General features: G+C 48.4%; 4 protein-coding genes across 5 annotated transcripts; 3 read left to right on the forward strand and 1 right to left on the reverse strand.

The window, feature by feature from the left end:
• The first annotated feature begins 496 nt into the window (after positions 1–496).
• Positions 497–2,148, forward strand: LOC6601622. 2 transcript variants are annotated; one of them, XM_026985986.1, is made up of 5 exons: positions 497–653; positions 742–915; positions 975–1,113; positions 1,172–1,391; positions 1,454–2,148. In XM_026985986.1, the coding sequence occupies exons 1-5, from the start codon at positions 498–500 to the stop codon at positions 2,070–2,072; spliced, it is 1,308 nt and encodes a 435-aa protein (XP_026841787.1). In that variant the 5' UTR covers position 497; the 3' UTR covers positions 2,073–2,148. The 2 variants fall into 2 exon arrangements, with proteins under 2 accessions (XP_026841787.1, XP_002026658.2); XM_002026622.2 differs by having other exon boundaries at positions 498–653; positions 721–915.
• A 220-nt stretch (positions 2,149–2,368) lies between these two features.
• Positions 2,369–5,165, reverse strand: LOC6601568 (probable peroxisomal acyl-coenzyme A oxidase 1). Its single transcript, XM_026985985.1, has 8 exons — positions 4,807–5,165; positions 4,533–4,695; positions 4,185–4,477; positions 3,722–4,127; positions 3,158–3,664; positions 2,995–3,100; positions 2,770–2,925; positions 2,369–2,705 (listed from the first exon to the last, which is right to left on the reverse strand). The coding sequence occupies exons 1-8, from the start codon at positions 4,940–4,942 to the stop codon at positions 2,445–2,447; spliced, it is 2,028 nt and encodes a 675-aa protein (XP_026841786.1). The 5' UTR covers positions 4,943–5,165; the 3' UTR covers positions 2,369–2,444.
• Positions 5,166–5,392: 227 nt separating this feature from the next.
• On the forward strand, positions 5,393–7,050 carry LOC6601569 (selenocysteine-specific elongation factor). The gene is made up of 2 exons (XM_002026624.2): positions 5,393–5,670; positions 5,728–7,050. The coding sequence occupies exons 1-2, from the start codon at positions 5,412–5,414 to the stop codon at positions 7,005–7,007; spliced, it is 1,539 nt and encodes a 512-aa protein (XP_002026660.2). The 5' UTR covers positions 5,393–5,411; the 3' UTR covers positions 7,008–7,050.
• A 159-nt stretch (positions 7,051–7,209) lies between these two features.
• On the forward strand, positions 7,210–8,321 carry LOC6601571 (TM2 domain-containing protein CG10795). The gene is made up of 2 exons (XM_002026626.2): positions 7,210–7,639; positions 7,700–8,321. The coding sequence occupies exons 1-2, from the start codon at positions 7,377–7,379 to the stop codon at positions 7,974–7,976; spliced, it is 540 nt and encodes a 179-aa protein (XP_002026662.1). The 5' UTR covers positions 7,210–7,376; the 3' UTR covers positions 7,977–8,321.
• Positions 8,322–12,984: the final 4,663 nt, after the last annotated feature.

The following is a 12,984-nucleotide window of genomic DNA, read 5'->3' on the forward strand; positions in this document are numbered from 1 at the left end:
AGTCGCGTATATCAGTGCGCATAACAGCTCGCTGTTAGACGAGCATTAAATTCAAAAAACAACTGTCAACCAGTGTTGCCATTTTACTTATTTTAAGCTAGATTTGGCTAATTTTAAAACCAAATAGCTTGAAAATATTTAAAATGCTTGAAAGTTACTTATTTAAAAGTTAATTTAGCTTATTTTGGATTAAAATAATAAGTAAGAACAAATTTCTGTTTGTTGATTTTATTGTAATGTTTGTTAATTTTTAGCGAGAAAACTGATACAAATTATATTTCTTGTTCGTATTTTGGGAAATCATCCAATTTTGTGCAAATTACGGCAGCATGCTGTCGCTAAAAACCAATGCAACAACACAACAATGTGCAAGCATGGCACAAACTAATTTTTAGCTTATTCTAGCTAATTCTTGTTCTTATGGTTACTTTCAAAGTCTGGCAGCACTGCTGTCAACACCTTTGCCCCCCTTAGAACAAGAACCAGACAACTACAAAATGCTAACAGTAATAGAAATAAATGGAAGAAATTTCATAATGCATTTCTTGGCCTCAGGTCCAGACACTGGGATTTATCTGCAGTGCCACGACCTAGCGCTCGAGCAAAGCTACACAGAATCTGTGGTACCTAGCGATTTCACCAAGCGCTTGAAGGTAAGTTTTCTGGACCAGAACACATGCACATATAAATGCTGGGGCAAAATTAAACTAATGTTTGCAGATGCTGAACTCTCGAGTGAAGTTCCCAGAAGATGATGCACGCGAGGTTCTAGTCAGTGGTGGCGATCTACCCACATATGCTTCGCTGAGCGAGGCAGACCAGGATGTGGGATGCGTGCTGCAACTTAAATATAAAATGCTGAACAACATGCCACTCAAGTGGGAGTGGCACCTGAAACGCATGGACAGAGCCTTGGTTAGTTACCGTCCAGATGCCATCCACACTAATGGCTGATTGCCGCTCTTTTGTTTCAGTTTTATCGCAAGGCTTTCATTGACTCCATTTCCTGCGGCAGTAGATTGCGGGATCAGGTGTTCGCGCTGGCCAAGCAGCTGCAGGCTAAAGATGAAGAGCTGAAGCAGTATCGCATCGAGGGCGCCCAGTTGCGCAGAGGTATGTGGCCTGCCGGGTTAGACGAGTATTTGTACAGCAGTTCTCTTTTCCCTAACAGGCACGGTCGCCACAAAGTTGTTTGATATGGAAGCTTTCAAGGCGACAAACAAACAGATGCTCTCAGGTTCGGCCATCTATCAGCAGCTTACAGATGCATATGAGGATTCTTCCTTAAAAATTGTCCCTGGGAATGTCGAAGCACTGAAAGTGTCTGGCCTTACAAGCAGCCAAGCACCTCCATCTTCCAACGTGACTCCTAAACTGAGTCCACGTAACAGGTTAGTTTCCTAATTTAGCTCAGTTCGGTTCGGAGTTCAGTCATACACTATTTTTTATGCAGGAAGCGTAAGGCTCTGGAAAGCGCCAAATTTCATATTGAACGTAAGGTGCTACGACGTCGTGCCCAAGGACCAATCGAGTACAAAGAGTCCCAAAGCAGCCAGGAGGAGATCGCAGGAGCAGCAGAACACATAAAGCAGGAACCACCTGTTGTGAAAGGGCAACACATAAAGAAGGAAAGCGTAGATCCCGCAGCGGCTCGTCCAGTAGCAGCAGAACACATAAAGCAGGAACCTCGTGTTGTAAGAGAACAAAACATAAAGAAAGAAAGCGTAGATCCCTCATCAGCTCGTACACTAGCAGCAGTAGAAAGAAGTCGTGAGGAGCGACATGCAGTTCTCGCACGTGCCGTATGTGCAGCAGAAATCTTTAACCCGAAGTCTTCTGTTGAAAAAGCTTCAGAAATAGTGGCTCCAGCAGTTACTGAACTTGCTGTTGCAGTGTCAGAAAAAACCATAAACCAGGAGCCATTATACGTCGGTGCTGCAATAGCTTCAGAAACAATAAATATAGATACGGAACCTCCTCCTGCAAATGAAGCCCCCACTGGATTGGATTCAGTCTTAGTTTCATTGAAAGAAATGGAGAGCTTCCTCTTCAAGACCAAAAACCAGTTTTAGCAAACAAAAAGTTAATTTTTCAAAGGCCTGAAAGTAAAATTTGCACTAAATGTGATAATAAATATATAGCACGTTACATTATCTGTAGTCCATTGTCAGTCCATCACCACCCTTAGTGGTGGCAAGTACCAATTGAAGAGCTCCCATCTTGGAGCTGAATATATCGGTGGGGGCCACCAGATGGTGTGCAATCTGCATATTACAAGAGATAGACAAAAGCTATTTTAAGATGTTCAAATGCCGTTCCAAGTAAAAGTAAATCTTGGGGATACCCATTGAAATTAAAAAAAGAGAACTAACAATACAAAAAAGATATTTTGATCACACACTTATAAGAGTCATAAACATATACATATTTAGATTGCACTGGTACTAGATATTTGACTTCATGAAGGGCTTAAGATGCTCGTGGAAGGACTTTGGAACCGACTTCTGGTTCATGGGATTCTTCATGGCCGCATCGAAAATTCTCTCGTAGGCATTGCCGTCAAAGGAGCCCAGCGTGGAGTTAAGTTGCACATCGCTAAAGTCGAAGCCATCCACAATGGCCACAGCATCGGGACGGAGCTTGGTCAGCACCGTTTCCAAGCGGTCCTGCAGCCGGGTCAGATCCGTGTCCGTCAAATTGATGAACTGCATAAGTTAATTTATCAAAATAGTCAGTGTTTTAGCGATCATTCTATGTGGGCTAACTTACTCGAAGAAAGTTGGCCATGTGATTGAGCGACTCCTTGACCACGTAAAGTTCCAATAGGTTCTCCAGGACTCGGTTCAGCGCAGCTGAGCGAGTCTTTGCCTTGGGACCAGTTACCTCGTCGGCAAATGAGGAGAAAACAAAGGCGCGGCCATGTAGCTGCGAATCATATGATTAAAGAATCAAGTTCAGAGTGGGTCCAAGTCCAAACTATGTCAGCAAACTAACCTCAGCTGCCTGAGCGAGCTCGATTCCCGTGTGGTTGGCTGCTGTCTCCTCAGTTTCGCCTCTGGACAGACGATTGGACAGACTCTTGAAAGCCAAGGCGGTCTTTCTGTAAGTTAAGTGATTCTCAGAGGAGCGCAATCAAGTGGTACAGGGGTTTACTGACTTGGCGGCAGCAAACTGCATAGCATGCACCATGTTCTCCCAGGTGCCGGTCCACGAACCAAATTCGGGCTTCTTTTGCACCTCAGCCAAGTACATAACGGTGGGTGCTAGGGGAGCTCCACTCAGCGCCGCGCGCCACGACTTCATCAGAAAGCGGCCAATCTGCAGGAGCAGAACTGTGTTCTCGCCTTCATAGGTGCAAGCTGCCGTGGCATTCACGTAGACGTGGCACATATTGGAGGAGCTGAGATAGCCATGACCTCCGCAGGCCAGGCGCAGCCTCTCAACGCCGATGGTCGAGTCCGAAGAGCAGTTCACTTTTAAGGCACAGGACAGAGAGTGCAGCTCCGGGAGACGCTCATACTTTCCGTTGGATATGTCGCCCAAGGTAATGTCGTACAGGTTCCAGAGGTGCGCGCTGGCCAGGCGGTAGGCCACGCTGGTCGCTATCTCCGGAAACAGCTTCATTTGCTGCGTCACGTGGTCCATAATCTGTGGCTCTGGCTCCCTGCCAGAAAAGACAAAATTATCCAAACGTTGAACTGCAGAGCTGCATGGGTCTCACTTGGGATTGATGGGACTCTGTCGGCGCACGGCCGAATAGCGAGTGGCGATGGTGGCGCCAATCGCCAGCATCACGGCATTGTTCCAGGCAATTACACAGCGCGTGCGCACCATGGCGAAGTAGGTGAGGACATTCGCCGGACTACTGACATAGCTGCCGTCGGCATTGACTTGCGCATGGCGCATCAGCATGCGGGTACGGGGAATGCGGACGTTCTTCAGGCCGAGGAACCCGTTGTTAACGCCAATGAAGCCCATCTTCTTGCCGATGTCACCGATGTGGATGCCAGGAAGAGGCTCGTGCGACTCCTCGTCGCGCACCTGAACATAGAACATGTGTGGACCCTTTGGCTTATTGTCAATGTACAGCTGGGCCATCAACATGCAGTGGTTGGAGCTATGCCCCACTGTGGGAAAAGCTTGGTTACATATTATTGGAAAAACGTACAGTTGATTGCACTTACAGCCTCCAGGCCACCACTTGTAGGAGGATATCTTGGGAGTGTTCAGCACAAACTCGTCCGTATTCTGATCAAAATCAGCCCGGGTCTCAAGTCCGCGAAGGTACGTGCCATGCCCCAGCTCTGTCTGGGCATACGTTCCGCAGACCTCAAAGTTCTCTATCCGCTTGCCGAACTCCTCGTACTGTTCGGGGGTGCACTGAGCCTGCAGTGCCTTTACAAGCATCACGTACATCACGCCGAAGGGATTGCCACCTGGAATCAGGCCCCACATGACCTGGTTGTCATAAAGAGTACTGAGAAAACCAATTAATTATCATCGGTTAAGATACATCTAGCAGATCCACTTACGGCCAGTAGTCGTTTCCCCCGGGATTACGCTCCTTCTGCAGCCGCTGCAGCTTCTTGGCCGCCAGAATGGCCCACTTGCTGGAAGCCTCGTAGATCTCCTCGTGCGACTTGTTGTGCAACTGTTGCACCTCCTCCACATCCATATCCTTTTGCAGGTATTCTCCTGCAAAGCCAAAACCAATTTAGCACAGTCAGCATGATTTTCACGCGAAGGTAATTGAGTTTGTTGGCTCCGAAAGATTAGCAAAAGTAGGTGCAAGTTTTTGTTACGTACGCACGTCCCGGTTGAACTTTAGCTTCTCCTCGCCACCTGACCACCAGGCTGCGAACTCTTCGCTGCTGAAGCTGGCCGCATCGCGCTCTTTCTGGATATCGGGATTGACGCTAGTTGGGATTACAGATGGTGCCATTTTCTTTTGTTTGAATGCGCTACGAGAAAAAAATCGATCGCCACTTGTTGCTGCTTCTTGTTGTTCCGGCTAAATGGGGCCCACCGCTCAACGATTTCACTTTTACTAAGAGCAAGCCAGCAAGAAACTTTGGACGTTTGCTCTTTCGACTTCGGATTGTGCATGTATGCGGGCACAAAAGTAGAGACAACGGCACCCATACGTGCAAAAGATGTCTTGCAAATCTACACCAACTGCCACTTAAGCCTATCAGCATTGTTAGCGCGACCTCGTATAACTATAATTGTTCCAGATAAGCAAATTTGCTGTAATTCTATTGTGGTTTGAAAATCAGCTGTTAACTTAACATAGAATCACTTCTATGTACATATTTATATGCAACATTTACCCTTATATTTTCTATTTTCTGTTATCGAAACTCTACCGTCCCTATAGCATTTTGTTTATAATGTTCGCTAGCCAGTGAAAAATGTCGAAAAACTTCAATGTTGGTCTGCTCGGGCACGTGGACAGCGGGAAGACCACTTTAGCCCGAGCTCTGAGCTCCATCTCGAGCACAGCAGCCTTCGATAAGAATCCCCAGTCCGTAGATCGGGGCATTACGTTGGACTTGGGTTTCAGCGGCCTGCTCGTCGATGCACCGCCAAATCTGCCGCAAACGGATAAGCTGCAGTTCACCTTTGTCGACTGCCCCGGCCATGCAAGTCTCATACGCACCATCATAGGAGGTAGGAGGCATCCATGCATCCATGTGCAGCTTTGTGTAAATCAATGACGCTCTGCAGGTGCCCAGATCATCGATCTAATGCTGCTCGTGGTAGATGCCCAGAAGGGGATTCAGACGCAGACAGCCGAGTGCCTAGTCATAGGGGAGCTCCTGCAGAAGAAGCTAATTGTGGTCATCAACAAAATCGACGCCTTCGCGACCGCTCAGAGGGAAATAAAGCTGGAGAAGCTACGCGCGCGTCTGGTCAAGACTCTGGCGGCCACAAGTTTCGGCAGCGAAGTTCCCATGTATGCAGTTTCTGCCCTTGAGGGAATCTACATTCCCGAGCTGCGTGCCGGCCTGAGTGATGCATATTTTCAACCGCAGCGGAATGTGAGCGCTCCACTCTTGATGTACGTTGATCACTGCTTTGGGATCAAGGGCCAAGGCACAGTCTGCACCGGCACACTGATCCAGGGGAGCATACAGGTCAACGATACAGTGGAGCTGCCGGCTCTCGGCGAGAAGCGGAAGGTGAAGGCCATGCAAATATTCCGAGAGAACGTGAGCAGCGCCTCCATGGGTGATCGGATCGGCCTCTGTGTCACCCAGTTCAATGCCAAGCTGCTGGAGCGCGGTGTGATTGCAGAGCCGGGCTACCTAAAGCTCGTGTTTGCCGTATGCCTGCAACTGAGACCGATCCGCTACTACAAACACGTCATCAGATCAAAAAGCAAGCTCCACATTACCGTCGGCCATGACACCGTAATGGCCAATATAACCTTGTTCCAAGACAAGGAAGTCCGATCGCCCGAATTCGATCTCGGCAGGGAGTATGAGTATGTGGAGGAGCTGCTTCCAGCGGAGATGTCGGCCTACGGGGTCGTGTTTGCCCTCCTGCAGTTCGAAAGCCCCGTCCTGACCACGTTGGGTACTACTTTGATTGCTTCCAAGCTGGACATGGACGCACATAGTAACAGCTGCCGTTTGGCCTTCTGGGGCCACATCGCCTGGCAGACGCAGGACACCAACTACGCCCAAGACGTCCTGCCCAAACTGCGCGTCTTCAAGCGGAAGCAGAAAGTGGCAAGCATCCAGCGGGTGGTCAACGCGAATGAGGTGATTGTCCAGAACCTGTTCAAGAAGGAGGCCAACCGGGACATGTACGTGGGCAAGTGGATCGAGCTGTCCACCGGAGAGAGGGGCTGCATAGAGCGAACCTTCGGACAGACCTCCAAGGTCTGCATTGTGTTCCGAGAAGCTCTTTCGGACTCGACGATAGAAAAATTCAGGGACTTGCAGGTGCTGTTAAATTGCAAGAAGTATGTTTTCAATAAACAGGCGGGCCTGTTTCAATGATTTAACGTTACTGTGCAGTAGTTCTAGCGGATAAAACAATAAAAAAAAATTAATTTGATTTCGAAATAACTACTTTGCGCCTAACAGCACATTTGGTGCACACCAATCACTGTAAGCTGAATGTGCACTTAACAGCCCATTCGTCGCACCTCGCTCACGAGTGCACGGTCACACTCTAATCCAAATGCCAATGAGTCCAAACAACAACACTGGTGCCTGCCTGCCTGCCCAACAAAAATCAACATCGAAACAAAACGAATCGTGTGAAAGCGCAAACTGCAATCGCAACACTGCTAACACAATATCATCTCCAAGAACACCAAGTACCAGACCAACGAAGACACACGCCAAACTCAGCCAAAGCCACAAATGTACTGGTGCGCTGTCACGCTGCTCCTGCTCATCTTAACGACGAAATCAGACCAAGTCAATGTCGACTGCAACGAACTGCAGATGATGGGCCAGTTCATGTGTCCCGATCCTGCCAAGAATCACATCGATCCCAAGACTCAGCAACTGCGCGGCTGTACCAAGGAAAGCCGAGCACGGGTGTGGTGCATTGCCGCCGACGAAATCAACTGCACGGAAACGGGCAACGCGACCTTCACGCGGGAGGTGCCCTGCAAGTGGACGTTAGTGTGTGACTTGCCCACACAAACCCATTACTGACATATACCTCTTTTGCTCCACAGGAATGGCTACCATTTGGACACCACACTACTGCTGTCAGTGTTCCTCGGGATGTTCGGCGTGGACCGCTTCTACCTGGGATACCCGGGTATCGGCCTGCTCAAGTTCTGTACGCTGGGCGGTATGTTCCTGGGCCAGCTGATCGACATCGTCCTCATCGCCCTGCAGGTGGTGGGGCCCGCCGACGGATCCGCCTACGTCATACCCTACTATGGGGCAGGCATCCACATAGTGCGGAGCGACAACACGACGTACCGACTGCCGCGCGACGACTGGTGATGGTTAAGAAAGCACAACGTTTGGTGTACAGTAGATCACGTTAAGTCATTGTTATATCTTAAATTCGGCTTATGACACTAAGCAACGACTGCTAAACTCAGATTAGTGCATTACGATACGACATACCCCCTAGTGATAAGTGTAAAGATTGTTGCCACTCTCCCAACCCAGCGCCCCGTTTCCCTTTCGTAGCCTAAGTTGCATTATTTAGTCTTAGTTACCTCTGTACATGGATATACTATACATCATATACATATACAACTCTAGACGTTTGTAATTGTGGTAGCCACACCACATACTATAGACAAATTGTTTGCCAATATAAATAACGATTTTAAACATTTTGCTTGGCCCCATAGGCTTTTATTGTCTGAACTATCCGTCCCTCTGCAGCAGCATCTTCAGGAGAGGGGTGCTGCGAAATCCCAGGGAAATTGCGTATGTCACTCTTTAGCGAGCCAAGAACACACACTTCTTGGCTATCAGACAAAATAATTGGCCACACTTGTACTTTGATCAGTCGAACATTTTCAGCGTGACAGAGATTGGTCAGCAGCACGACGCCATCCCAGCCGCCGGGTTGACTCACTGGCGAAATGCTCAGACAAGGCGCACACACTGCGGATCGCTGCTATTGCTGCTGGCCCTTTCATCTGATTGGCATTTCCGAAATAATCAGCGGCGACGCATCAGCCGGCGACTTGTTCGATTTAATTGCATGGCCCCCAAAAATCCGCTTCCAATCCTCAATCTCCAGTCCCGTTCTCCCGCTCGGATGGGGTAGCGTGTAATTCGATGCGTTTTAATTATGTTTTCAATTGAGTTCAAGTTGAGTTTTATCTCGTATCGAATGAGTGTTCCAAATGCAACCGAAATCCAAAAGGAAATACCCCCAAACGCAGTTCACTTAAAACTTTACGCTACGACAACAGTTTTAGAGCCACTGGCCAGTCGCCACTACACGCGGCTCTGGGCCAACAAATGGCGCATATGCCTTGTTAGGCGTCGACAGGGCCAACGGTAAATAATACTCCATTTCTCTGCCTCCCTCCCCGACCTCTACAGCGTCTACAATGGTCTGTCAAATTGGCAATGCACTGACCCGGCCACTACCACGCCCATCGTCCACCATACACCGCCCCCTTTATTGTTATGTGGACATGTGGCTTGGCCTTTCAATTAGCCAAGTTGACAATAAGTTGTTGATGTGTATTGGAGGGATTGTGGCTGTGGCTATGGATGGCAATGGCAACGGCAATGGAGCTGGTCTATGGATCCACCACATAATTACAGTGTGAGAGTCGTGCCGCCTGTGTAAACAGCAAGAGGGGACGCAGCAGCACTTGATCTTTGTCTGACTTTGACTTCGACAGCAGACATCAGTTGTTGTTCCAGCTCCTCCTCTCGAACACCAGTCCTCCAATCCTCAAGTGCTGCGGGTATCAATATCTGCCACTGTTTTGCAGCAGGCGGCATTCTGTTTGGGGCAAATGAACTTTGGCCATTAGGGAAATTCGAGCAGCTTGTTTGTGCGCTCCATTCCCCATTTGCCAATGCCGCGTGCGTGATAGCCTTCTGGATAATGACCAAAGCCCTAGGAGCCCAGGGACCAGACCTCGGCGTTGGTTCTCTGGCTGGTCGCGGTTCTATCGGATCGGGGTTCGATATTTGGCCTGGGATTATCCACACCCGACTCGACTGCTGGCCCAAAAATAGATCCACAAATTGCTAAGCTAATAGACGCGGCTGAAACCGAAATCGAGTCAAGAGTGGAGCCGGCCCGAAGGCAAATAATGGCTAATTGCAAATATTTGCCCATATAAAAATAACATCGATGTGCTGCGGTAACAGTTCTATATATATATACATATTCTCGTAAGCATTAAATCTGTGGAGATACCTGGAGACTGCGGTTTCGCTTATTTGCTGAACGCTTAGGAGCTCAACGCTTAATTACGCTCAAGTGGCGTGGAAAATTGTGGGGCGGGCAGAGTCGCCTCCACCCACGAACCTACCACTAGACCCAATGATGTTTATGCCGAATTGCTTTGCACGTTAAAAGGGGGTACGGAGACGCGAACAAACGCTATGCAAATGCAAATAGCGTTTAATGAAACGCAATTATTTAATTTTCAAGTGAATCGCATACTGCGTCACGGTTCCAACCTGGCAGCTCCACTCCGTCGATGGTTGACGTCGCTTTCGGTTGTGGTTCTCTGCTCTTCCCTCCCCTTCTCTCCTCTCCTTTCCTCTCATCTCCACTCCGACTGGCTTGCCTCATAAATAATGACTAGGCAACCTCTTGTGACAAAATGTATGGCCTGGGAAACCCAGCTGTAGAGTCTTAGCATCAGCCAAAAGCATAACCAAAAGCTTGGCCGAGTATCCAACGTTCGTGATGAGTGCAATTTTCCAACGAGTACGAGACACACATACAATGAGTGCATAAATCATCTCCCAGCTGCAGCGCCATGGCATTTTCCTACCTGGCAGCAGCAGCAGCAGTAGATTTTCCAACATCTGTGAGCAGCCACGGCATAAATGTCAAATGGCTGGCTATTTGATTTGGCCGCCGGTTAAGTGTGAATTATCCCATCGCCCGAAGCCCCCGAAGCCCGTCGCTTCGTATTTGTATCTGTATCTCTTAAGAGCCAAGAGCTTGCAACTGACGCAAGCAAATGCCACAGAGCAGAGTGCACCTCTAAGTGCATTTAATATGATATGCGAAATGTACTTGCTAATTGTGGGAACTGTATATTCGTAAGTCGCAACTCGTAAGCGGTGAAGTACCACCTCCTATAAGTCATTAAGTGCGATACCACGATACCTCGTGCCTCGTACCATATTCCATTCAAAGCTGATCTTCTTATCAGTACGTATTCGTACAGTCGTAGACTGTGCCAATTCTTGAACTTCATTTCATTAATGGCGGTGCACCAGCACCAGAGTGCCCTGAATCTAATCGACACTACGTATGGGGGGACCTAATGTACATCCAAAGTTCTGCTCATAGCAATCACAGAGTTTTATAGAGAGTGGGGAAAGACCCAGAATGACCCCCTGCCTGTCTGCCTGATTCCATTCCCATGACAAAACGAGGCGGAACGTTGTGAGTTGCTGCGGACACCGTAACTCTACATTTATACCCGATACTTAGTCAGTATGGCTCTCCTCCGGCAGACGCCGGAAAAAATCAGTCTGAGCGTGACGTCGCGCGCTGCGTAGCCACTGAAAATTGATTTGTTCCTTTTGGCTATAAAAATGATCTGATCTGATCCAGATTCAGCAATCTGATAGATATGATCATTATCTATGATTCTGCGTTTTTAGTTTTCTCGAATTTGCAATATTATGGATGCCACAGATTTTCGCCCTTTGTGGGGGCAAACTTTTGAAATAAACTTGTATCAGTGACATATCACAGAAGTCCGCATATAAAACGTCGTTGCTTTAGCTCTTATAGTCTTTGAGCACTAGGCGCTGATAGGGACGGACAGACGGACAGACCGTCGGACGGACAGACGGACATACGGACAGACAGACAGGGCTCAATCGACTCGGCTATTGATGCTGATCAAGAATATATATACTTTATGGGGTCGGAAACTTTTACCACAAATCTAATATACCCCAATACTCATTTTGAGTATCGGGTATAAGAAGCGCGAGCGAAAGAAGAAGAGACATCACGGAATGCCAGCTGACAAATTCTACGGGGGGTACAATAATTGGCAACATTTCTGGGAATTTGAATTGAGTCCAGGCCATGGTGCTGGGGGGCGCAGGTTATGTTCCACTTGTTAACACTTTGCCACCGACAAGGTGTTCATTTCCCCGAGCAATGGAATGGAATGCGAGTGCGATTGCGGACTGAAATTCAATTCACTCTCCAATCATTGTGCTGCGAATGCGACACCGATGCCGACACCGACACCGACACCGACACCGACTTTGATGTTTGGCAATTACATACGAGAGTTCTATCAATCTATCTGCGGGCATACCATACCATACATTCGCCGTTAATTACTGCAGAGCACAGCAAAGAGAAGAGGCTGTATCTAGTATTAGCCCGGGCCCGGGGTCGAATGGACCAAGTTCGAGCCCCCAAAAACTAAGGAAGCCAACATCCGCTGCTGCCGCGCTGCAACAGCGCTGCTTTAACTTCGGCGAAACAGACACGAGCAGACACGATGCACGAGCAGGCAGCACGTTCGGCAGCTCAGGCTCGGTCCGCATCGGCCAGTTCGTTCAGTTCGACGAGAACCGGCGAACGGAACGGAACCAAACCTGAAAAGTGCCTGAGCGAAATCGAAGAAAACCGAAGCGAAGCGCCAGAAACTGTCGTCGCGTCGTCGCTGGTTTGGCCCGGAAAAACACTGCACAACCTTTGTACGGCTGAAAATTGCGCGCGCGTCCGAGTGTCAACTGCTGATCGCTCCGCTGATTATCTATCGATCTTCGCCGATCCACCCGTACCATAGCCATATAGTACGTTTCACCACAAAACGTAATTCCCACAATCAGATTTCCGCCAAAAAAAAACCTAAATCCAACAATCAAATTTGCCAATAAAAGGGCGACGGCGAAATTCGTTATCAACGAAGCTGTGTGTGTTTCAGCTGTGATTTCTGCGTTGTTTGTTGCTGATTTTCCCCAATTTTCCCGATTTGAGAGAAGAGCGCCACAAAGTTCCACAAAGAAGAGAGAAATCGAGGCATTTCCATTGTGCGCGGCGACAAAAGCAAATTGGCGCGCAATTTCATTCTACTGTACTATACACTCCCCGCGATTCACAATTCCCAATTCTCAATTCTCAATCTCAATCTTAATTCCGAATGCAAATTGCACTCGTCGCACACAAATTGAACCTTTGACAAGCGGCAGGGGCCCAGACAGAGGCAGCAGCAGAGACAACGTGTCGTATGCGTAATCTGTGGAGCCGCCTGCAGGGAGGCTGAGGAGGTACTCTATGAGAAGGGGAGGAGGTTAAAAAGTGAGTGAAAAA

The sequence above is a fragment of the Drosophila persimilis genome, unplaced genomic scaffold (genome assembly GCF_003286085.1).
Source record: "Drosophila persimilis strain 14011-0111.01,24,50 unplaced genomic scaffold, DperRS2 tig00000002-arrow-pilon, whole genome shotgun sequence".
Lineage (NCBI taxonomy): Eukaryota > Metazoa > Arthropoda > Insecta > Diptera > Drosophilidae > Drosophila > Drosophila persimilis.